The following is a 26,733-nucleotide window of genomic DNA, read 5'->3' on the forward strand; positions in this document are numbered from 1 at the left end:
CTAGGTAGCATTTCGTACCTTGGCTGAAATTAAAACCTTAGATTTTAAATGCTGCTGTTTTGATTCTGCAACAGCGGAATGGAAAGCCTGGACTTTTGGAGGTTCCTGAAGCCACTTTTTTTCCCTTGGTGCTCGAGAGCTGAAGATTCCAATGACAGATGAGACAACTCTTAAGATTTAATACATCTTTATTTCACCAATGTATCTTGCTGTGTGACACCAGCCCCTCTAATAACCCAGTGTCTGGATTACTTACTGCATAGCGTCACTGCTTAACTGCTGACCTCTGTGGCAGAAATAAAATACTAAACTCCTGTATGACCTGCAGAGTCATCCCATAGCCTCAGCTGCTTGGAGAACAAGCAGCATAACCTTTTTGAGCCTTGTCCCCTTAGAAAAGGAGGGACACTTTTACAGTGCATTCTAAAAATGTAAAATTGCTTCCAAAGTCCTATTAACAACATTGCCCTCAGTGTGATTTTCATTTATTCGTTTGTGCTGAGGGATCAAAAATGAAGGAGATGAAACTGGCTTATTCATGCCCTCAGATATGTCCCCACTACTTTCCAAGCAGAGCACTCTATCTTCTGAACTCATGCTTTCTTTATGCACCTCTTTAAAGCCAAGACAGGCTTTTTTTCCCCTCTCATACTACTTTTCAAAACAAGCTAAAGGAGATACCCATGGTAGATCATATGTTGTGATGATTTTGCAGCCTGTGTTCATAGCCTTGAACAAGAGGGCTGTTTTTACAAAGGGATTTTGGAGAAAACCTTTTCTCTATAAATTGAGGATTTAAGGAAATAACAGGGTAGCCTTATACTCTATATGCTTTCAAAGGAAGAATTGTTGAAGAAACAACCCATTACAAAAATCCCATGCTAAAAGCCCTATGATTGAAGAACTTTCTAATTTAGGACAGAGCTATTTTCCCCAGCTGTTCTCAAAGCCCAAATGAGTACGGAATGAAGCTGCATGGAAGGACTGTGGTAGTTGAGTAAAGCAAACTTCTCATAGTGTAATATCTTCATTTTTTGCTGAGAAACATCAAAGAGAAAAAAAATAGATTGTTTAAAGCAAATGAGGGTGTTCTTTATTCTTGAAGTCTCATTTTTAGCTCTGGAATCTCTTAGCTCATAACCTTAATCAAACCACTTTTGCAGTGAGATGTCTGCAGCATTTCTGCTTTTTGAATTCTGCAGGGCTGCCCCCATCCTCCTAGAGATGAGAGTGCAGTGATGGCACTAACTATGCTGTCACCAGGGCTTAAGTTAGCTGCAGGTACCAGTGCTGATGAATGCATCTAGTTGTAATCTCCATGGAGAAGGCTGGGATCAGTATCTAATGCATACTGCTTATGGAGCCTTCCAGAGCATGGTGAAGTTAACAGGACTGCAGCATTCAGGAACATGAGTTCATGTAACTAACTGGAGCTTTGACCTGTTTCTAGCCCAGCTGAATATGGCCTACTAAAAGAAACTCACCTACTGGCATCTGTGTCCTTTTCTCCATGTCTTTTAACTTCATGATATGTAGACTACTTCTACTTTTCCCTTTTTCTTCTGGCATTGTCTTCTGGCCATGTAGGACAGGGCTGCTGGCTTGTCTGTAGGTAATCACAAATGTAGATGTTTTCTTTGGCCATGAACATCAGCTGGCAATGCAGTCCAAGAACTATTTCTGATGCTGGACTTGCTCTGCCCATGCAGTAGGTGAGCAGATCAGAAGAACTTTGCAGGTTAATCTGTTTGTGTGTGCTTTGTATGTACCTGTGTCTGTCAGGCTGCACATGTGAGCTGGTGGCTTGAGTCTTGTTCAGTCAGTCAGCTAAAAGTGGTATGTCCAGTGTATTCTTGGTCTGAGGGCATGACTGAGGACAAGTAGCTCAGTGCCAGCTACCTCCAGTAGCCCTCATAATACCTCTAACACTGCTCAGTTACTGTCTTGGTTTTTTGTCTAAACCTCAGCCTGTGTTAACCCATGGAAGTCAAGTAGAGAGCAATTCAGACCCAAATTTTCTTCCAGGGTGCTATAGTCATCCTTGCTTTCGGTCTGTTGTTCAGCAGTGGAAGGGAGAAGAAGTCTTTTAAATATATCTGATATTAAAGTAATATGTTTTAAATATTTAAAATATATTTTATAGTCTGGAAACTTACAGGATAGTACCTGAACTGGCATGTAAATCCTCCTAGGAGAAGATCAAGTTGCCATTTAGTATTGGTTCTAGAATTTCACAGATCAAAGTGCCATAGGAAATGAATAACCAAAAGCAAAGCTTTAATGAAAAGCTTGTATATTTACTTCAGAATAGTTTCTTAGATTCAGTGAATTATTAAAGCAGATATTTTTAAATGATCTGAAAAATTAAAGTGTTCTTTGAATCAATAGATGCTCTTCCAGATAGGAATTAACATGGTATGTTATGTTGAGCTTTGAAAGTAAAGGGTGTTTACTTAGCAAATTTGAGAATGACTTTCAGTGAAGCTTATGATGTATTTTCCAGTGGGGCTTATTTTGCACCATGGGGGTTTGAGGAGGCAAATCATGTTCAGGAATGGCAAATGCAGCGTCCTCCATGGGGGCTGGAATAAACTCCAAACTGATGTATGGCTGGTGATCCACTGCTTGGGTAAGGCAGACATAGTGGACAATCTGATGAATGTAAGCCAGCAGCATATGCTACATGAGCAAGCCTGTGGCCAGCAGGTTGACAGAAGTAACTATTTCTGTCTGATTTTGGAGGGATGCTGTTTGGCCGTGTGGTTAAGACACAGCATTCTGATTACAGCTGCACTCCCTGAGGTGAAACTGGAGCTTGACTTTGGGGTGCACAGTGTTGATGTGAGGAGGAACAAACACAAGTTGCAACAAGGGAAGTTTCAATTTGATATAGGGAAAAAAATTCATAAAATCAGGAGTGGTCAAACACTAGGAAGCTTCCATCTCAAGGTTATTCAAAATGCAACTAGATATGTCCCTGAACAACCTTCTTTCACTGGCCCTGCTTTGAACAAGGGCTTGGACTGGATATCTTCAAGAGGTTCTTCCAGTTCAGGTTATTCTGTGATTCTGTACAAGATTACACTTCTGTATAATCCACAGAAGATCTAATATGAAGTGTTACTTTGATAGTAGAGTGTGACCCTTAAAACAGCCTTCTTATGTCTGAATTTGATTAATTAGGACAGGTAAAGATTTTCTTGACATGATAAAGGTTGGTTTATATTACGGTTTGTCTAAAATTGAAACGCTTGACCTTTTTCTCCTTTTAAAATGTTGGGTGATCTATTAAGTTTGTTGAGGGGATGCTAAGGTTATACACATGGTACAGAATGCCTCTTAGATGCTGCTACTTTAGCTAATTGATTTTTTTATTATTATTATTTTTATAATGTCTATGGGCAGTAGTGCATTATTTGTGCAAATGTCCCATTTTTTCCCCCTGTATTTTCTCTTACCAGTTCATTGAAACAGTAGTTATATTTAAATGGGTTTTTTAATGAGCCATGTAGAAAAGTGAAGCTCAAGAAGTAATAAGAATTTGGGTCTGCTGTGGGGCTATTAAAGTCACTGCAGTCATCAGAAAGCCTACAAATTGATTTCATATTTAGTTTCTTTGTATCTAGATGGTAATTGGTGACTCCCTTTCTAATTATTTCCCCAAATTTAGGGTTTTTTCCCCTCTTACACTCATCTGTTTATTCACAAGCAACTCAGTTCAGAGTATTTTGGAGTGTGAGGTGCCATTAGCTGAAACTCAATTGACTTCTGGGCCTTATTAAACAAGAACTCTTTTGTTCTGTGTTGTAACATGGACCGACTAATAAGCATACTGCTTTGGGTCCACATGGCTTTTGGCAACCCTGAAGAGTTACTGTAGAAATCTGTTTATATTCTCTTGCAGTCCACCTCATTCGTGCTCATTACAGAGGAAGTGTGTAGTCAGGTCTGTGGTTGCACTGTGAGTTCATGGTATGGACTTGCTTAGAAGTGGAAAAGATGTTTGTGGAGGAAGGGATGCCAGAGATGCTTGTGTGTAAATTTTCTTCCAAGTTCTCTTTCCAGATACTTGCTGCACATCTGAGAGTGCATGGCAGTGTTCTGAGAGTGGTTGAAATCTCTCACATAGCAGATGTGGCTGTCAGAAAGTGTGCGCAGACGGAAATTTGTATGTTGGAGCTGCAGGACAGGGCTGGGCTTAACCCTCTGGCATCAGATTTTAAACAAAACACTTGAAGTAGCTGGTTTAGGTGGAGATACATTAACAAGGCTAATTTAGATTTTAGAGTCTCATTTGGGCCATCCAAATCTATCTCTTCAAGGACCACCCTTCTGTGGAAAAGGGAGCTGCCTCAGATGGGCTGTGCTCTCTCTTCTGCTGGAAGCAGAAACAGAAGCACTTGTGTGAAAGGCAGCTTCATACATGGTTGTGTTGTGGTTGAGGGGGGAAATTATTGATTAATTACTCTCAAAGCAATAATAAACAATATAGCAAACTGGTATTAATAAAACTATTAACCCTTTGTTAATGAAATATGCCAAAATTCGTTAAATAGGATTGTTGTACACTTAGAATATATATATTTACAATGGGAATATGTAGTCTTAGGGCAAAACACAAACAATTCAATGCAAACTAGGAGGCAATAACTTGGAAAGAGAAAGTCCCCGGGAGCAGACAGCGCTCAATTACAGCGGGAGAAGGCTTGGTAAGAACTCTTTACACCCAAAGGGCAATGAATTAATTGCTCACAGCTAGTTTTACCCACACGGGGATGCTGCTGCTGCTGTGTGAGTGTTTACAGCGTGGTCCCAGGCTGATCTGGCTTCAGCAGATGGCGGGCAGTTAATGACACTCTTTGCGACAGGCACTTGCTTGGTTCCTGGGGAAACTGAGGCACAGCACAGTTCGGTTGGCAAGGGGAAACAGGCTAGGTGGATCCGGCTTCTAGGCTTCTGGCTTCTCCAGCTTGCTGTGTATGACTTGTGGCTTTATCCCAGGCTCTGGACCAGGCACTCGAGGCAGGGCAGGGCAGGGCAACTCGAGGCAGCTTCTACAAGATGGGTCCAAATAGGCTTGACGCAAGGCTTAAAGCAAAGCTTTAGCAAGGCAAGGCAAAGGTGACTACCAAGTCACTTGTATATATACAAATTGCCAGAGGTTGATTGGTCCAATGGGGCACTGAAGCTAACCTGTAGCTTCCCAATGGAAAGGCATTCTGCCAGGCTATAACCATAAAAGGCAGAAGCAAAGACCTTGTATCTGGGGGAACAGTGGTCAGCTTACGTGCTCTCACCCCAGATAAATACCTTGTTTACCAGACAGGCAGGAGTCCTGTCCCCTTTGTTCCTTTTCCCGTGTTGCCCTGTTTTTCTGCAGGAAGGAGAGGAGAGAAAGGGATCCTGTCTAGACATCTTAAGGCCTGTCTGGGTTTGTACTGGGCCATGTCATGGCCCTACCATGACAGGTTGGCCATCTTGCAGGAGATGATGTGCAGCGTAAGTGCCAGAAGACCGTAGCAGCTGTGGAAAGGATGACCATAGCTGGAAGTTGTTGTATGGGCCAGTAAAACCAATCTGAAACGGCCTTCATTGCATGTAAGTGTCCTTCTGTGGAGGAGAAACCAGATATTTAAAGTGGTTCCTAATCATTATGTAAGTGTCCTTATGTGGAGGAGAAACCAGATATTTAAAATGGCTCCTAATCATTAAGAAAGATAAGTGATTTTGGTTTAACTGTGTCAAAAAGAGTGGACAGGAGGTGCAGAGGATGTGTTGTAGACCATAGGATGTGGGGACCCGAGGGTGTGGAAACTAGAGGATCATTTGCTTTCGTTCTTGAATGAGAATAAAGCTATAATCCTGACTGGTGTTAAAATAAGTCTGAAGCCATTACTGGTACCTACACGTGAGCCAGTATCAGATTCATCAACGAATGTTTCAGAAGAATTAACGAACTTTGGATAGATGCTTAGGAATATGCAAAATTCAAGTGATCTTTTTTCTTAATCTTGTCATAGTGCAAGAAAAAATACAGTGAAGGTTTCTAGTATTATGAGTTTCAGTGAAGTGCTTTTGTGGGTTTGTGCTCAAGGATGACCTGATTACAGCAGCTGATAGTGAGGGATTGTTTTATATGGTCTTAGCCCTTAATGAAAATGTGAACAACCCTTGCTGGTACAAATAGTTTTTTAATCCAGTTAATTAACATTCAAGTACTTGATGTAGTCTATTAATTAAGACTGCATATGTGTTTACTAATTTTTAATTACCCTAGAATAGATGGAAATTGTAATAATTGATGTTGGAATGCAGACTACTCCTGCTATGTCAATATTAAAACAAATCAGTTGCCTTGCTTTTTATTTCTTTAAGTAAATATAACCTGGGTAGTATGATGGGTGGAGTCTCAGAGCAATAGTGATGTGGATGCCTCCTCCCTGGGGGTGTTCAAAGCCAGGTTGGATGATGCACAAGCAGTTGAGTCTAGTTGAGAGGTCACATCGTGTCCCTGCCGTGGTGGGGAGGTTGAAGTAGATGATCTCTAAGGTCCCTTCCAACCTAAACCATTCTCTGATTTTGATTTCTTTGTAAGCTATTTACTTGATGAACCTAGCTTTATCTAGCAAAAAGGATTAAATTAGATGGTAGTTGTGATGTGATTTTTGGGCCTTCAGGGGTGCAAGCATTCATAATTTCTATTCCTCAAATAATTTCCCTTGATTAAAATAAAGTGTGTAGGGGGAAAAAACCCAAACAAACAACAAACCAAGAGAAATGAATTGCTTGAGGTCAGAATAGCGTGGAAGATGTTTTGGCTGTGCATGTTGCCTGTGAGCTTGTCATCCACAGTGTGGCATAGCAAGCTCTGGAAATCCAACACCCACCACTGTTTATTCAGGTTAAGTTATCCAGTCCCAAAGATTTTCTAGCTCATGATGAGGTCTGGGTGTAGCTTTGTGACACTGTTTTACAATGAACTTCCTAACCTGTGCTCCTAACACTAATTAGATGTGGAGAAGACTAGCATGGCTTGTATTTCTTCAAGTGTTGTATGCAAAAATGTTACAACTTGGTAGGCTTTTTAAGGGAACTGAAGCCTTTTGAAGGTTTGATGCTGTCAAAACAGTGAATACTTGAGAAAATACCTAAGATCAAAAGCTAAGCCTGAAATGAGAAACATTTGTTTTGAGAAGTTCAGAATTCATAGGTTATAGACTGACTGCAATAGGCAAAAAGCTTGAGGCAGCTTAGAGTGGAACATACATAGAGAGAGATTTATATGCACATAGCTTCCTACCTATATATAATATATATAAAATACTTGCAGCAGCAGGCATTCAGTAATGTTTTTCAATCAACCTCAAAGGAACAGAATGTAATTTGGGGGGGGTTCTCTCAATACATGCCACGCAAAGAAGAAAAAGATTTGATATTTATTGGCTGGAATTCCTCAATGTATTGTTTGTATTTAGTTCTAATACCTTACACGTCTTCACTTGAGGATTAATTTCTTTTCAGTTGCTGGAGATTGGTAATTGCTTGTTAGAGATAAGTGTTATGAATAAAGTGTGCTTCTTTTGAGAAACATGCTTCATTTTTTTCTTAAGCATTGGTATTTACAGACTGTTAGTAAATTAAATTTCCCATACTTCTGATCTACTGACGTTTTAGGTGTTGTCATGTCTCTCTTATGTATAGATTTCTCAAGCATAAAGTCATGAATTGTATGTTAAAAACATGTTCTAGCTGTCTGCATTTGCAGACTGGTTTTCCTTCTACTCTCTGTCTTGCAAATACTCATTGGTGACAGCTTAGGCACTTTACCTGTTACCAATCTGTTTTTTCTTCTCTTCTGTGTGCCAGGCCCTTGGGTATGGAATTATTGGCAGAAATTTGCTGCTCTCTCTGCGATTTCAAAACTATTCCTTGAAAAAAATTGATACCTGAAAGTATTTTCAAAAGATGAATTCCCACATGGTTTCCACTTGGGCTTACAGCTGTGATTTGATATTATTTTAGTGATGTTTGTACAATCTAGATTCGAGTAATATTAAAGAGTAACATTAAAATTTGTAGAATGAGATTATGTCAGATACACTTAAGAAAAGAGAAAATTACCTGATTACTTTAGGTTATACAAAGTGTTGTTCTAACAAAATAAACAATTTGCAGAGATCAGCTTAGGTTTAAGTTGATTTGCTCCATTTACCCTACCAATTTGGACAGGAGAATGTAATGCTTCCCTGGAAATGTCTTTCAAATATTACATTATAGATTAATTTATTTGCTGCAGAATGCTGTTATCCATAAAACTTTTTTACCCATCTTGAAAATTCTTAAATTAAATATGTCTAAGAGCTGGCCTTCTCTCTTTCAGTAGGTCACCAGAGATATATTGGAATAAATTATTTGTTTCATCCACAGGTGAAAAAAATAACTCAGATTTGCCAAAAATCACTATGATTTGTTTTTTCTATTTCCCTTGCAAGGGTGAACACAGATTTAGTAAAACTTTAATAAATTAATGACTTGGCTAAGTTTCAAATTGTGCTTGAGTTCTTGGGTTTATCTTGGAGAAGCTGGTTGCAAACAAGTACAGAAGTATCTCCATAAATTTGACAGAAGAAATGTTGCAAAGAAAGCCTACAACTTAAATCCTATTTGTAGATAATAGATTCATAGCTGGCAGATTAATGGATGAAAAATTGTAGTGATTGTGAGGCTTTTGGGTGGCTCTATATTTTGTTTGTAGCTTTCAATGTGTATTAGCATAATTTCTTGTTGCAGGTTTTTAGTCTATAAAATTGTAGTTTTGCTCATGATTTGAGTAATGATGGATAGAGAGGTATCAAAACACAGGTGATAAATTCCATTGCACAGGCATTGAGCAGCACTCAGGGGGCTAGATGAGGAGGAAGATGTCACCCTTCCTTTCCTGATTTGGTGCCATTAATTCTGTGGCTTGCAGTGATGGGTTTCCTGTCCCATCAGAGCTGCTGACCCTTTGTACCATCCCATTAATGGCTGCCTTTCCTTGGGCTGATGATGTTGTGATCTAAGCATTGATTTGAGTCTCTGCTGATAGACATTTCATGCTCTTTGGTGGGAAGAAGTGATGAAACACTGATCTACAGTGGCACTTTGATATTGCTGAAAGTTTTTTCCTTTTAACGGTAGATTAAATTGTCATTTTGCAGCTCGTGGCTGTGTTTGATGAGCAAGATCCCCACCATGGAGGTGATGGCACCAGCGCCAGTTCAACAGGCACACAAAGCCCAGAGATTTTTGGTAGTGAGCTTGGCTCCAACGCGGCGTCAGCCTTTCAGCCTTACCAAGCAACAAGTGAAATTGAGGTCACCCCTTCAGTCCTGCGTGCGAGTAAGTAAATGTTCTCCGTATCTTGATAGGTTTCATCTTGATTTTTTGAGAATGCCAAGTGCTGGTACCCATTCATGCTACTGGGAAAATGATTTGTTCTCTATCCTTATCAAAAGCTGATTAGAATTGAGAAACTGAATAAAAGCTTGTTACATGCTAGTAAACAAAGCTCTCTGTTATAATAAATTATTTATAAACTGCTTTTAGGAGCAATAAACTCCTGTGCTGCCAGTTTAAAATTGTCCTTGTGCTGAAAGTCACAGCAAAATTTCCAAATGCAGGTGCTGCACAGTGTAATTTTCAGTTTGCCAGTTTTATTTCATTTAATGAGGGAAAGGGTAAGAAGAAGCTGGAGATATGGACACTTCCTACTGAACCCGTCAATGGTGCTAGGTTGTACTTCTCACCTTTCCATAAAAACAGCTGTTGGTATGTGCATTTACTGTGTTGAGAAAATACACAGCTTAAAAACCCAGAAACCATAGCCAGGAACATCCCTTAATTTTGTTTATTTCAACCTGGGGAGCATTTGTTGCAAAACCAAGAAGCAAGGAATTATACATCATATTTTTTGCTCAGCCAGAGTCTTTGATTGTTGTAGCTTATTAAGAGGAAAAATCACACAATGAAATTTACTGTCTGTTGTTCATTGTTGTTAAAATGACCATGCAAACAAGACAATTCTGAATAAAGTGTTCTGCCCTTTCATGTGCTGCATCTATTGTTTTTCTTACCCAACTTTTGATGTAATGACTCCACTGTAAACAACTCTTAGAAGTTAGTATCAAAATCAATACTTTGATATTCTACAGATGCAATCTTTTAAGCAATTTTTTGTCTTTCCCAAGGGATTACTTTCCTGTAGGTGTTCTTTTAATGGATGGATTCTTTTTTTAAGTAATCAGGTAAAATGTAAATGGCAAAGTTGCCACTCTATTAAGTTTGAAGAGCTTTGAACCAGAGTGTTCCCTGTAAAATTAAGGGGACATCATTTAGCAATTAGCTTACCTAGATTTAAGCATTCCAGCTATGACTGTGCTTCATTACAACACAGAATTAAATTAAGGAAAGGATTAATGGCAGAATAAAGAAGGATCCTGGAATTTCAGGACTCTTCCATTTTGCTGTTACTGGGGTATGCCACAGATTAAACGTGTATCTCATTTCCAGCCAAAAAGCTGTCCTCCCAGAGTCTCATCTTGGGGGGGTATAGAGCAGGCAGATACATAGACATTTTCTCCTTAGTGTCATTATCTGGTGTATTATACAATACATTGATGTTAGAGCATCAAAATCATACAGTGCAGATAAAATTCAATGATATATTGGACAGCTCACTTATCTTCGGTGTCATTCTGGAAAGTACATGGAATACTTAACTAGCTCACTGATTGCTAAAATGACCAAAAAATGCTGTGAGAGACCCTACAATACAAAGTCTGTAGAAGTTCAGAAGACTTCTAAAACGGTTGGCTCTTTAGACACTTTCTGTAAAAGCAAGCAGAAGTAAAAAGGGTGAAACAATTTGTCATAAATATGTTATCACAAATCAGAGATTTCTCTTATCTACCTAATTCCTTTTTTTTAATGTTGACAATTAGATATATTTCATTTTCAAATGTTCCAAACCACAGACTAAGAATCCCAGTCCAGTAATTTTATCATATTAAACATACCTATTTCAAGAATTTCATTTAAATATACATTGAAAATGGAAATAATATCCCTATTGTGTTTCCTTTATAACTTGTGAAGTGAAGCATAGCATACAAATGGTATTCTCAGTATTTCAAATAATTATCTTCTTACTGTGTAAGTTCTATTCAGCAAATAAAACCCATCCAGTTTTGTGGTAGATGCAGATCCTGATTATTACATGTTGACAAGGTCATATATCTATTAATTGGATTGGAGATGGGATACAAAATTGCTGTAATTATTGTAATTTTCTAGCTAATTGCAGGGTTGGCGGTGAATATTTTACTTCTAACAAATGAAAAACAGTATTCCATCTGAAATTGGTTTATAGCATTTGAGACATTTTGTTTTACATCTCTGGTGCTTTTTGCTCGCAGGCTGTGGGCTCTGTTTCTCAGCAGCTTGCTCGCAGCCACACAGCTTTGTGCCGTTCCGCGACCACTCACCTGCACCCAAGGGGTACCCAGCCGGCTCTGCCTTAGGCTGGGGCTTAAGGGCCTGCTGAGATTTTCCTCTTTGTTCTGGTTGCCATGCTACCCCTTTTGTTTGTTTGTAGATCACGCCATTGCTTCCCCCCAGCCAGGGAAAGGTTAGCTAGATCAAGTCCAGCTGGAAAAGTAATATTCATTTGGATTCCTTCTTTTCCCATGCACAAACACAGCCTGTACTTGGCGTGTGGGGGGGTTATGTCAAACTGAATTTTCCCATCTAAACGTGGCTGGCTCATCCCCCCTATGTTGTTTTGCAATGTGAAAACACAATTTGATACAAGCAGTTGATTTGTTTATGTTTCTTATCTAGCTCTTTCTCTTTTACTGCTTTTCTATTACCCAGGTTAAACTTTCTTGTGCTGTAGTTCATCAGCTGAGCTGTATTTTTCTTTTTTTCCTAAGAATACAGTACACAAGGAATTTTTTGTGTGTGCCTGTGTGCTTTCTGAGAAGAGGTTGGAAGCTCGCTGCAGAAGATTGTTAAAGCAGACTGATGTTTATTCCCTGCTGAAATATAAACTGGAGGCGCAGGTGAAAATTGCCAAACCTAATGAGCAATTTGGCAGATAAGACAGGATGTCAGGCAGTGACAGTTCAGCAGTGGGTGCATTGCCTGTTTCACAGTACTGCATTTAAATATTGTAAATAAAATCCCTCTCCAGCTACATGAGATATTATGAAAATGGTCATCTCTTTGTCTAGTTTTCCTTTCAAGTTACTTAGCTCTGTAAATAACTAAGGGTGGTCTTCTTGTTCTTGGTGTAAGTATATCTTACAAGGCTCCTTGAATGTTTCAGCTGTTACAGTTTAAAAGCATTTTTAATATATGACAGTTTTTTGAAAATATATTAAGAGAGGTTTAGAAGACTGATTAAAAAACCAAAGCTCTTGTCCAGAGAAGATTAAATGGGTTGGGTGATCCTTCTTCAGCTTTGTAACAGGAAGGTGTAAACAAGACGAAATCAGACTCTTCTTACATGGGCACATTGTTGCTGGAGGCAAGAAACACAAGTTGAAACAAGAAAAATGGCAGTTAGATATTAGAAAAACAGTTCTCATCTTGAGAATGAAACAAGGCTGCTCAGAGAAGTTGTGGCATCTCCATCCTTGGAGGTGGGCAGAACTTTGAATGCGGCCATGGGAAACCTGATCTATATGGTCCAGATCTGACTAGAAGTGGTGCACTCCAGTGATGTATTTGCTCTTGTGATCCGTATCTTATATTTTAGTAGGACTTTAAACATCAGTTTCATATTCTGGTCACAAGTAGACTATGGGAGAAAAAAAGTCTATGTATGATCGATATCTATATATCTATTCTTCCCCCCCTTCCTTCTCCATGTCTGCTAACTGAAGGGCAGTTGGCATTTCCTGGCAAAAAGTCATTTCTTGTGACCTGTAAGGCTACAAAATGTTCTTAGACACCATGTAACAATCAAGTCTTTGTGGAAATGTCTGATGTGTGTTCTGTATGCTGCTGAGTGCTGTCCCTCAAGGCAGGAAGGCAGCTGGTTGGTGATGGCAGATCTGTCCTCTTCCTGATGAAGCCATTGGTTGTTGACCATGGGTGAGTCACTTCTTGTGTCCATTGTAAAAATGTATGTGTCTTGTTTTAGCATCTCACGATTGGAGTGTTCAGAAAAGGCAATACTAACTCCCCCAGTTAATGGTGTGAGCACATAAATATGTGAGGGAGTTTCAGTTAGTTTAATATTCTTGTTTTAAATGTGGCACTGCACTGATTGATACAAGTATTTATCTAGAGTCTCAAATGCAGCTTCTGAAAATCAATTTGTTAGTATTTTTAGATGCCTTTGTTGAAAGGCATGGAGCACTGCATGTTAATATGTTGGCAAAGAACCTGTGTATTTGCTCATTTCAAAGCTGATGACGGTTTCAGTGCTCTTTCCCACATATGGCCATTAAAAACTTCCCTTCTTGTTTGTATCTCTTTGACTCCTTCTTCAGCTGTGAGTCAGCTTTATATATGGAAATAAAGTCATTTTCAAATGTCGAAGAACTACAGAAGCAAGAGATTAGATGAAGGAGGAGGAGTAAAGATGAGTTCGTCAAAAAACAGATGTTTGGAGCTTATCAGATGGAGTTAATAGTTGCTTACAAACTGTAGAGAACGTCATCCACATTTATAATAACAGATTATGGCTTTACGGGCAACGCTTGCTAAAGTCAGTGGGAGGCTTTCCACTAGCTCCACCAAGCTTTGGGTCACATCAGCTTTCCATGGTGAATCTTAGTCAGGAACCTTCATCAGTGACCAGCTGGTATTCAGGTGCCTGTTGTTCCAATGTGGTTTGATGAATGAATTTCAAAAGATTTCCTATCTTTCCCATTTTTACTTCCTTGCCAGTTTCTCAGATGTTTCCTGGATAATCTGAAAAGAACCTCTGACTGAGGCTTGTACCAAGCTGTTGGCAGCTGAACAAGGAAGGTTTCTCATGCATTGGAATATGAGGACAAGATTTAGCAAAGTCTGTTTCCTCACCTTCTGGTGCTCTTGCTGTTCAGGAATTCTTATCGCATTTATCCCTGTAGCTCTATCAAGGATGTGATTGTTTTAAAGCCAGAGTTATTGAATCAAAAAATCAGTACCAGGTGCTGCTTTCTTCCACGAGGCTAAATTTGTTCTTTCTACAACACAGTTCTGACTTGAGTGATCTCCAGTTGGTGTTTTCTCCAAGCATAGAGCTCTGCTGTTAATTTGGGATTGTTGAGCAGTTTAAAAACCATGTGTTTTTGATGAGGCCATGACACATTTGTAAAAACAAATGGATTCTAAACTGCTTAAGTTTCTAAATTAACCTTTAATATCTTCAATCTTCTCAGTATACCATCAAGCAAAGTACTGTAGCTTCTAGGAGGATTTTAAAAAAAACATCTAAGACACCAATAAAGTAAAGAATTTTAGAAATTACTGGATTCTGTAGAGGAAACTCAAGTAATCATAGGGCATTTCAAGATGTATGGTGAGGGCTTCTATCTTTGAGTACTGACAATGGGGAGTAATAAAAATATGATACTGTATCTGATACCTGGTAGCATCATGTACTGTAGTGTGATGGTATACAGAAGGTTGTACAAGAGAGATAATAAGAAATGGTTATGAAGATGTGAAGTATTGAATTTGAATAGTTTAAGAAGTCAGGTTTGGTTATTAGTCTAAATTTGACATCTTAAATAGATTTAATGATCACTTCAACAAGAAGCTATTATGGAAATCACAGCTGTATTCTGAGAATGTTTTGATGTGCACGTGTGGTGGTAAGGTTGTTGCTGGTTTTATTTTCCCCTTCTTTAAATGAAAGGTAACTTTTTCTGTAAGGGAACAAAAATAGGATGCCATTTTATGCAATCAAACATTACAACATAGCTGCTCAACTCTATTGTATTGTGGCACCAGGGGTTTAATCCCGTTATGAAAAAGCAAACTGAAAAGAGTTTGCCCTCACACACATATCAAGTACTGTAATAGCTCTTTCTGTAGATAATTTATTGATTACCCCCCTTTTTTTGTTGTTTGTTTGTTATTTCTTTGTAAGCACAATGAAGGCAAGGGAACATTAATCTGAAATGAGTAGGGAACACCTTTTTGTGATACAGACAACCACCCAGTAAAGTTCTATGCTTTTATGGAGATGTGTGCATGCTACACTTTCTTTAATCCAACAGTTCCTAAAAACCTTGTGCAGTATTTATAGGTACAGATTCTGCAATGGGGTATGCTTCAAGGCATCCTTAATATCCATAACCTCTAGTCTGCAAAAGTAGCTGGTATCCCAGTGGAGTCTTGCTTTACTTTGAGGCAACAGCGTTAGTCTTTTGTGAGTGGACTACTGACAAAAATTGCTTGCAGACAATTTGCCAGCAGGAGAAGATGGAGAGTTTGTCAGATGTGCTGAAGTATTTACTTAGTCCTAAGCAAGATGATCCTGTGGGAAGGGTGTTGTAGGGCTAATGAAGAGTGTTGTGATGTTGGGAGCTCTGTGCCAGTGAAGACTGTTGTGATGCTGGGGGTTCTGTGCCATGCTGTCTTGAATGCAACAGCTAGTGCGTGTCATCCCTCCCCACCTGACAAGCTTATGGATATTTTTGACTACAAGCCCAGTGCTGTAAGGTATTTTACTTAAAGCATATTCTTAATTAGGCTAAACTTGCACTTCAGTGAGAGCATTGTTGCTTGCTTTTGGTCTTGATTCACAAGGGATCTTCTTGCACCCTTCTTTATTGCATTTGCAGCACATGGGCTCGCGTACTCTTTCTCAGACAGGCATGTGCTTTGGAGAGAAACCATCTCTTTTGGTGATTACCAGGAAAAGGTACTTTAAATTCTCTGTCTTTTGACGTGTTCTTTTGAGGGGGATGAAGCAGGGACAGATGGCTGCTAGCTGAATAGGATTGTTTTTTGATTTGGTTTTTATTTACTCTCTCATGAACTGAACGAGACAGAGAGTGAATGAGAAATAACTTTCAAAAAAATCGCCATATTTTATGCTTCTAAGAAGATAAAATTTGCACTTTCTCCCACTCATCTCTTGCTGTAAATCCTAAATGAGTTGTTTAAGAAAGATGAGCTCCAACTTCAGAAATGCTGTGGGTTCATGTTAGGGTCACATTAAGCATTTAGAGTGAGACAAGCATATTTGTTTAGAAGAACTTTTCTCCGGAGCTTTTGGCCCCCAGTAGCACTGGATGTTGTGGAGGTGACAAACCTGTCTTGAACCCATGAACCTGATCTGGGCTGAACCAAAGCATGAGCTCCCCACCTGCTCTCCTGCTAGTACTGCTCAGGTCTGTGTCCCCAGCTGGTCTGCAGGCAGGGTGTCCTCATCGCCTGCTTCCCCCCTTATTGACACAGCAGTCACCTCACTGTGGGGCCTTTCACCACCCAGGCTGATGCCAGAGCTTGGCTGTGTGGGATTGAAGGTGAATGTGAACTCAGGCTGTGTTCCACGTCTGTGTTTCTTGCCTCCATTATGGAATTAGGTCATTAATTCTGTCAACATTTCTGGATTTAGAGAAACTGGAAGTGATTGTGTATGTGGGAAGGGAGTTGGGGACTGCGGGGGTTGACAAAGAAAAGCAAAATTGGTTCTTGGCTTAAGATAAAATATTTGTACTGCTGCTTGCATGCATACAGTAAAGTGCTATACAAAGACAGCAATACCAAGCTATTGTGTTAGCTTCTGGAGATTGTGCATGAGTTGGGCACTAGGCTTCTTAAAGCAAACTTTGATCAACGATTAAAACCTTATCCTGAGGAGTTGGATTTGATTCAGCAATCTGTACAGCATTGTTCACAGCTGGAAGTAAAATTGGGACTCTTGGCAGTTGCTGGGTGACAGCTGATTCAAAGCAGGCACAATGGATGAGTTAGTGTCAACAGACTTGGGGTTATGAATCCTACCTAAATATGTGAAGCAACCCTGTCATGGAGGCACCCTCAATACAGAGGGTTGATGACAATATGAATGAAGAAATTCTTATACAGCCATAATTATGCTTGGGAAGTATATTTGGATCATGGCCTGTATGTCATGAATGCAGATAGTCCCATGTCGGTTTTTGTCAGAGTAGAGTTTGAGAAACTTCCATGCAGTTTTGTGTTTAAACCAACAGTGTCGTCTGCTTTGGCTCTTACATTGGTATCTAGTCACTTTATGTGGTACTGTTCCTAAACTGCTGAACCTCTGCAAAGAAGTAGCTGTATTTCTTGGATGCATTCTCAGAACCTCAAAGCTTAACAGGTCATGACACATGGCACTGAAAAGCCAGCGTAAATCCGAGGGAACAAGCATGATGTGAAGTCAATGAATGCTGAAGCACTTGAACTGCCTTTATGGCTCTGTGCAGGTGAGTGACTTTGTACCCCATTCCCTCATGCTCTGTGCAGTGCCTGGGTGTTATGACCATCCTGCCCTTACTGCTGTTCAGGACACCCCAGCTCCCCATGGGCTTGGGAGAGGAAAGCTCCTTCCCTGTATGCATGCTCAGTCTCTGAATGGCTGGCTGGAGAAAGGAGCCACAGGCTATTAGAGTAAATGCCTTTTCAGGTTTGCAGGCAGAATAACAGTGAACAACACTGCTGAGACTGTTCCAAATGGAATAACAATTGCAGAAATGGCAACAGATCATTTTTTAGTAGATTAGGAAAAATAAAATTGTGATCACTGGTTTCTGACAAGTTGGAGAATGGACCCACGTGCCTTGTTAACCAGCCCTGTACAATATACAAATTAATCTTTCAGTGATTTTTCATAAATCCTCTCTTGATCTCTCTGCTTTTAGGCTTTTTGGAACCAAAACCTGAGAAGTGTTTTCTGCATATGAAAGCTTTCTTCTATTGCAGCCCATTTTAAGCTCTGATGTTTAAGACCTTCATTAGATGACAGAGGGATTTTAGGTCAAGCACTGCCTGACTTTCCTGATGATTTCCATCTGAAGGGTCTTTCATAGTGAAGCCTCTTCATGTTTTATTTAAAATTTTAGTCGAGCTCTTGACTCATGGCAAAATAAATAAAAATGAAGGGCTTACTAGGAGTGCAGCAGTGAAAAAACGATAGAACTGCTTTTTTCCAATGAACTGTGTGACATTTATCTATGAGACATAGCTGTTAAGTGAGTGAATAAAGTTGCAGCTCTAGTTTGACAAAGTAGGCAGTCTTTGTGTATTGTGCATGCAGATGATTTACCTTTACCTCTGTTTTAAGTTCACCTTTAGAGTCATAAAACATAAGGGGGCAAAGTCTTCCCCTAATCCTGTTTTCCCATAGCTCTTTGCTGTGTTGCTTAAGGCATTCTGGTGAGAAGTGTTTTCATTTTTTTGCATCCATGAGAGCAGAGGGGAAATCTGTTTGCAGTTACTGCTTGTACTGAGGTATTATTGCTAGTTTCTGCTTCAGCAGTGACTAGGGGTGTGGGACATGTAGCTGAAGGCTTGGGGAGAGGGTTCCTGGTCTCTGCCAGATCATTGCCTTTGTGGTGAGCAGAACTGTCTCCAGGAGGTGGAGGGAGAGAAGCCATATGTTAGCAGCAGTGGAGGGAGAGAGGAGAAAATGGAAGTGTTTCAAAGTGTAGCTTTGGTGGAACTCAAGCTGTGGATATGCAGAGATGTTTGTTTATTGCAGCTTGGACTGTGGATTTTATGTGTTAACTGAAGAGTTTGTCCTAAGATCTATGTGTCTGTTGACAGTTCATCTAGACAGCAGTGCACTGTGATGGCACGATGTCCAGAAAGGCGCTGGAAGATGACAGTACCAAAAAAGTGCACGTTTGAGACGTGTCCTTGGTGGTGCTGGGAGTGAGCAGCTGGACTCCTGAGGGTGCAGGCAGTGGGTTTGCTGCAGGGCAGCTGTGTTCCAGAGCATGCCCCAGCCTGAGGCAGGGGAGCAGGGTTCAGGGCAGCAGATGCTTTGCCATGGTGTGCCCCATGCTATTCTTGCTGTGGCACATGGCTGCCTGGGTGTGTGCCCAGCAGGGTGAGCTCATAGGTGAGCACAGTGTGTGCATGTGTGAATTTATTTATGCTTTTATACTAAATTTTCTTTCAAGGTCTTAATAGCTGTGAGTCCAAGGTGTTACAGTGACACCAGTGTTTCTGTGCTGTTTGCCTGGTGTGACCGCTGGGGTACGTGCAAGCTTCTAGAGCCTTACTTCCTTCTGCGTTTTTATCAGCATGATTCTGTGGATGTGATTTCGTTGCATGGGATTCCTATTATGGGCTGGACTGAATATTAAATTACTTCTCAAACCCTAAAGGCTTGTTTCACTCATCAGTTTCACTCATACTGAGCAATTTGTTCTGTGCTGTGTGTGCCACGTACCAGCTTCAGTTCCTGAATTCTCCCAGGGCTAAGATTTTGCTCTGTTCATTTCCATTTTCCGTTTTCAAAGTCGGAATATTTTACTAAGGGTGAAAATTTTTTAACGAGGTATTTTAATTTGTTCTGATGTGATGGGCTTGTATTCCCCCCTCCCCTCATCCAGATGTTTTAAATATTTTCTGAGTACATGTGCTTTCAAGGTTTTTCTGCAAATCCAATCATGTTTAACAGGCACTGAGTCCTTGTGAATCGATGTTGTGTGTTTTCCCTGCTTTATGCCTCCCGGACGTGGCAGATGTCTTGAGTTCTAGGACAAGAGATTTTCAGTGTTTTATGAAAGCAGATAAGATGAGGACATAGTTAGTTAGTATTTCCTCAGAAAGGAACAGAGTTTCAGACCTCTGTGGGAGGAAGACATTTCACTGACCACATGTTTTGTAGAATTTAGTAAGGTTAGTAAGTAACTAAATACTTACTAATAATTAAATGCTTACTAATAATTAAATATTGATAATGCATCTTATGCTGTATCAAAAGCGTTGGCTTTTGCAAGGAAAACTGTACTTGAGTTTTTTCTTCACTTCTCCTGTTTTATTTGTTTGTAAACTTGAGTGGCATATGCAACACATAAAGAAAACAGGGCATTTGCTTGGGTTTCCTTTGGAAAAAGTTCTCAATCATAAAGTCATAGTTTTAGCAAGACGGATGGTAATTTTTCACTCATAGCTCATGTGCTCAATTTAGAGCTTGAATTTTCACCTTGACCAGCCAAGGTAAATGTAATTGTTTCATTTTAGCCATAACTTTTTTTTTCCTGGTGATTTGCCATACAATATCAATCGCTTGTTCTGTGTTTTCTTACTTGATTTTTTTTTCCCCTGCTGTTTTTTCTGTCATTTGCTTTAAGACACCTGGAGGGTCATTTTTAAGAGTGAAAAGTGAGGAAATGTCAAAGGTGAGGCTGCTGATACAGGCTCTTCATGTGCTCTGTGCTTTCTGTCTGTAGTTATCAAGCTGCAGAATGCAAGTTGCTCAACATTTGTGAGGAGGATGAGGCTTTAACCTGAGAGGAGGTTAGCTGCGACTTCATGCTCCTTCCTTCTGTTTCTATTTGCTGACTTTCAGATTGAGATCCTGGTGCAGCTGGGTTAACTTGATGCCTCATGGAAATTTTAGAGAAGGGACCAGCACTTTATATCTATCTGCCTGTGATCAGAAACAGAAGGGGAAAAGGAAAGCAAAGGCGTGAAGAATTAAAGAACAAAGAATCAGAACAGAGGAAAATAAAGAGGAGCCAGTGGCAAGGAGTGCTTACCTCCCTGGGGGCAAATAAAACGCGTAACTGTTTCCTTGATGCTACTTTGCCATATAAACAATTACCCTAGGAGCCATGTAAATAATATATGTTTATGAGAGAGTAGTGAATAGGTTTCTGCGGCCCTCCCTCTCTACTTTCTGCTGCCCTCGCTCTCTTTCTGCTTTCTGTCACCCTCCTTCTCTTTCCTTTTCTTTGCAAAACTATCTGTAGAATCTGAGACTTATTCCATGCCAGAAACTGAAAAAAAGAAAAAAAAATTAAACATGAAAGTGAAGGATAATCCCACATGATTACACTTTTGTTATTTCTCAAGTGTTAATCACAAAATGAAAAATGGTATTGTGTGTAGTCTTAGATTTGTATAAGTGCATGATGACATTTTGAATTACCTTTCCTGAAACACAAACTGTGGATGTCTCAGACGCAGAAGACATTCACTGAATTGCAGAGCTTTAAAAATGACAGTCCTGGGGCTTTGATGGATTCTCTGGCTCCTGAAGTCTTGAAATTAAAGTCAATATTTTTCTGTATTTCCAACAGAAGTTAAAAGACTAAATGCAGACATTATTGTGCAGTGTACCTGGGCTTATATAGGTGTTTGACAGGATGATCACAGGGTGTCTGCAGGATTTGAGTTATGAGGCTTGTTTGGAGTCTTGCTGTAGTGCAGCAGCACGTGTTGTGAATGACTCCTTGCATTCTTGGACTTGTCCTTTTCTCATTTAACATTCTTCTGGATTTGTTTTCTTAACACTTTAATTTTTGGTGAGGTTTTTCCAGCCACACTCACTCTCTCTATTTGTGGTTTCCCTTCAGCTGCTTCCATACCGTAGCCTTTCCATCCCTGTCCTTTCCCCAGCCTTACTACTGTAATGCTCTTTTCTCCTGCAAACCTTTCATCAACTTGGTGTCTTATTTGTTCATACCGTGTTTTGTTTGTAGATGGAGACTGTGGAGATTTTGGTTTGGTTTGGTTTATGGATTTTATTTTTTTTTTTTAAGAGATAAAAGTGAAAATGTGCTTAAAATTTTTTTTGGCCTTCATTTTCTGATTCATCTCCTCCTTAATGTAGACTAAAGAGGATGGACAGTATCTGGTTCTATCACCATGGTTTGGACTGGTCACATTGTCCTGCAGGACTACCTGGCAACTGAGCTGCTACCCAGGAAACAGGCTGATAAAAATTCTACATTAATTTTTCACACTTTCATGGCCCTTTAACAGAAAGGGATCTGTTTGCTCAGCAGAAAAAGGGTCGTCTTGTGTCCTTTTCTTCCCAGAGTATTTATCCTCTTTACTGTACTTTATGGCCAACTGCTGGTGTGGCTATACCATAAAAAATTCCTGAGACTGTGTTTTGTAATAGCAACTTCAAAGCTGATCTGAGTTAGTAGGAAAAGATAGCTTCTACCTGTGGCTCTATTAGGGGGCTTCATGCTGTTGTGGCATGACTGCTTATTGTTGAAGCTTCAATGCAGAAGACAGTTTACCTTATAGACGATTTTTTTTTTTAAATAAGAAAAATAGGTTAAAGCTGTAAACCACCACATAACTTGCTAAGCATGATTGCAAAATGCAGAAATGATGATAATATGAAATCCTGTGAGGAAAGCCATGCAAGAATGCCTGTGGGCCTAGGATTTTATTCCTTTGCTTTTACAGCCAGAGACTGAAAATGCTTATGCAATATTAATTCAGGATGTGCAGCAAACTGGCATTTGGAAGCATTCAATTTTCTTCATAATTGTTTTCCATTCACTTGGCCGATTATCAGTAATTTCAGGGAATTAGAGATGCTGCTTTTAGAAGTTTCTAGTGAACTCTTTTAGAATTGTCAAACAACAACAAACCTGCCACTTAGGCAGCAATTTTCCTTCTTGCTGTCCTCACACTGATGTTAGATCGCTGTTTGGAGAGCCTAGGTGAGCAAATTGCTGTGTAGTAAAGCAGTAGGAAATTATTTTTCAGCCTCATGCCGCTAAGTGAGTTTTGATCCAAGAGGTTTTGTGTTTGTTTTTTTCATGCAAAGACTTTTATCCTCCAGTCTGGATCCAGGGAGGTTGTTTTTTTCTTTATTGCAAGATCTGCACAAGTATATTCTGTTACAGAATTTAATAGTATATGTTGTAGATTATGCTTTTATTTCTGTAGTCATTTCCAGGTGAGTCCCTCAAGAACGTAATTCAAACCATGCGACGTCCATGTCTTCCCTTTTCCTCTACTGTAAACTGAAAAGGAAAACAAAATTGTTAAAACTTCTCAGGAGTGGGGTTCTGAAGAGCCATGTACTGAAAAGGTGGCTTTCTGTCCTCTCTGGCTGTGTCACAGGACTTCCTAAGCACAAAGTATGCTTCAAACCTTCTGTAGTCAAAAAGGAGTGCTGGGAGTGACTATTTGATGGAGATACCTGTGACAGCATGATTCACTGACTCAGTGGGGTATGTTAAGTACCTGTAGGCTGTGGATGGGCTGAGAGCTTCATCGTCTCTCTCAATTTTTTTCTATCCCCATCTCTTGGAGTCAGCAGGCTAAAAGGACCAACAACCCAACTCTATGCCTGTGCCAGCCAGGAGTGAGGAGCGTGGACATCTGAATGAGTGTAGGCATAGGTGGTCTTGACTCCCATTCTTCTCAATGAAGCTACTGAGGTGCTGCTGCTGAAGAGGAGCAGCAAAGGTCTCAGATGTTTAACTGCTTTTCTCTCTAAGAGCTACACAGAAAGAGCAAAAATGTTTGCACTTGATGGATGTTTTTAGTCCAGTAGTTGTATTTAAGACAACCCAGCTGCTTCTCAGGAACGTGAGAGCAGCCTTGCTTTACACAAATGGTTTTGGTAAGCTCAGAAAAAACCAAACATAGCACTTTATTTTGATCTGCCTTACCCTAGAATTGCTGTAGTAGTCACACAAAAAGTTCAGTGGTGGTTGTATGCCAAGAACCAATAAAAACTTGACAAGGTGAGTTCTCATATAGGTGTTAAATGACTCTGCCTTCAGAGATTGCCTAAATGTAGGCAGCTAACCAATGATAAGCTATTTTTCTGCTCTTATGTGAAATTCAAGATAGCTACTTCTATTAAACAGTGAGGTAGGTTTTAGTTAGAAGCACCATGTTTGATGTAAAACCAGTGTACTCTGGCAAAACACGTATGAACCATTTCTTAGATTTTAGATATTGAACTAAGCACTTCAGTAAACAGGGGAGGTTTCCTGCTAGAAGCACACTGACTGCTTGATGGCACACTTGATGCAGCTTGATGCAGGGAAGCTGATCTGTGAGACCCTATGTATGTTCAACCCACAGTCATTTGTGCATCGTCCCCATGTTTGTTCTGTGAATGTCCGGTGCTGTGTACACACCTCATAAGCATGAATGGGTTGACAATCAATATAATGGGAAGTCTAAACACCAGAAAACTTTCTCATGTAAGATAAAGATGATGGTACTAAGATATGTTCCCTAAAACCCATTCTTCTCAGCTGAGTTAAAGAAATAACTCCATGGCTCTCCTATGACTTTCTTTTAGTGGTTATTCTTCCTTTTGACAAGTAGAAAATATCAGAACTGCATTTCACAGAGCCTCTGTGGAGAACTTAAGCTAAAAAATGTCATTAGAGTGACTTTTCTTTTTGGTTTGGCAGCAGCATCTTGCAGATACACAGCTACAAGCTGGACAGGAGAAGCCTGGAAGCCTGTAGATACTGAAGGTTGTTCATCACAATGCTCTTACAGATGTCCTTTACACCATCACTGTGGCCTCAAAATGCGGTTGGGGCACTCATCCCATTCCTTTGCATCTCCATGTTGACAGTTAGGTGGACCCTTCGATGTTCCTGCTTTGCTCCCATTGACTGAGGTCATCGGTCTTGGCGCTGCAGGGCCTGTGTTTGGGTGTGTGGCACTCAGAAGTGGCTACTCTGTCATGCTGGCAGCCCTGCCCATGGCCTTGCCTGGACTGGAGGAGCTGTAGATCCTTTGCTGCCCTGGTTTCTCTTTTGTCTATCTGCGGTGGAAGTATTTTCAGCTTGTTAGCTTTCTGCAGGAAGGCCCTGGAGAGAGCAAGGTGTATGTAGTAGTAGCGCAAGGTATGAAAATGGGTTCAGGTGCACAAGGAGGTGTTGTAACAGCATTTTTCTGTTTTTGCAGAATTCTCTTGTACAAATGACTACTTGCAGAGTTTTGCTAAATAATCTCTCCTAGGCTATTGATTTTCCTTTGAATCTGCTGAGATTCCTTATGTTGAAGCAACAGCCTCTAGTTATTCACTCTCATGGAAGAGGACCAAGTAGTATATGCTGACTGTCCCCTTCTTTTGTCACTTCAGTGTATCAATACATTTTGGGTTGGAGAACAAGAAATACCTTATTAATCTCCTTTGAAGAATGAAACAGAATGAAAACTCCTAATATTATAAAATGACTAATAATCGTTATAATTTAAAAAATCTGACCAACTCATGTTCCCTTTCTGCATGTGGATATTTGAAATTGTTATAGCACATTCTAGGATGATACAAGGAAAGGAGGCTTGTGGTGTGGAGGCAGCTTGGAAAAGTTAGCTGCTGGGAATCTGACAGATTCTGGCATGAAGTACATACCATAGTATTTCAGTAAAATCTTCTGTTAGTTCTGGCTAAAGCTGTTTCTCCACTAAGAAAGATGATCTTAATCTCTGAGCTAGAACCAATCAGAAATTACATTGAAAGTTGGCAACTGCAAGCATGAAAAGTCATTGATCCAAAAATTCATAAACTGTCTTTCATGTAGTGAGATTTCTTTTTTCAACTTCAGCTGAAGCTCTATTTGCTTATTCTTAGTTTTGAACTTTTAGGAATAATTTTTGACTCTCTTCAGCCTTGGCGATGTGAAATTAAAAAAAAGAAAATTGAGAGGTATGTAACGAAGCATGCAGTGTATCTGTGTGTTTCCAAGGTTGTAAAAGGGAGGAGAGAAAAAAAAGAGAGGGGAAAAGGAGAGGGGTGGGAAAAAGAAAACCAAACCAAAACAAAAGAAAAGAAGAAAGATGTTGCTAAAGTTTCATCAAGGTGTAGAAAATTTTCTGTGTATCCAGAAGAGAACTTTGTAAAGTACATGGGCAGGCAGACAGAAATGGACAACTTGGCACAGGCTTCAGGCACCTGTTGCTCCTGCAGCACATTAGGCATGGTTTTTAAAAAGAAAGGAATATAGTTTATTGTTAGAATTTCTTTGTAGTAAAGAAGAATAATTAAAAATGTCTGTTGGTCTGTCATCTCTTGGAGAACAGCAGATGTCCTGTTCTATTGTCCCATTGTTTGGGCATTATCTGAATGATTTCAATAACAACTACCAGTGTAGTCTAAATTGTCTTATTCTCTGTTTGGCTACTGGAAGCACTGGAGCTTTCTGCAGAAAGCGGTCTTTAACCTTGAGAGGTTAATGAGAAGACTTGAGCACGTTGTGCTGATAGCTGGAGCTTCTTATTCCCCACTCATAATTGGAAAGCGCTCGTTTGGATGCCCTTAGGTTTGCATAGTCCCCAGGCTGCAGTTTCCCAGCCCATTCTCCGAGCTACCCCCAGTGAAAGGTCAGCACAGCACCACATCTTCCTGCCGCTCTAGCTGCCTTCCCATGTCGTGGACATGGCAGCTCTGCTGCCGTGCATCCTCTGTGGATGAGGAGGGTTGGTGGCATTTCATCTCATTACTTAAACACGCAAATACTTGATTTGTCTTCAGGGATGCAGCTTGATGCTTGCAGCTGAATGACAGAAAATAATATTCTTGGGATCTTCATGCCCCGTGCTTTGCCTTTAGGCTGTATTAGTCCCTCTGCACAGAGGAACCTTCTGCTTATTGTAGATGTCAGTTTGGGGGATTTTTTTTGGCCATCTCAGAAACTTGATAGTGTGCATAGAGGCTGTTCCTTCCCACGTGTTCTTTCTTCTTTAAATTCTGTGCCTCCAACAACTGTAGTCAAGTTTTCTTGGCTGTCATAACTGTTACACTTCAGTTAAAAATATGTCTGA

General features: G+C 40.0%; 1 protein-coding gene across 8 annotated transcripts in view; it reads left to right on the top strand.

Moving 5' to 3' along the window:
- The window catches only part of PARD3 (par-3 family cell polarity regulator), a 415,339-nt gene that overhangs the window by 125,357 nt on the left and 263,249 nt on the right, over nt 1–26,733 (top strand). For all 8 annotated transcript variants that reach the window (XM_054389981.1, XM_054389984.1, XM_054389980.1 and 5 more), the window contains exon 3: nt 9,201–9,381. In XM_054389981.1, coding sequence (XP_054245956.1) covers nt 9,201–9,381 — 181 coding nt within the window. The remainder of the gene's footprint in view (nt 1–9,200; nt 9,382–26,733) is intronic.

Source organism: Indicator indicator, chromosome 20 (genome assembly GCF_027791375.1).
Source record: "Indicator indicator isolate 239-I01 chromosome 20, UM_Iind_1.1, whole genome shotgun sequence".
NCBI lineage: Eukaryota > Metazoa > Chordata > Aves > Piciformes > Indicatoridae > Indicator > Indicator indicator.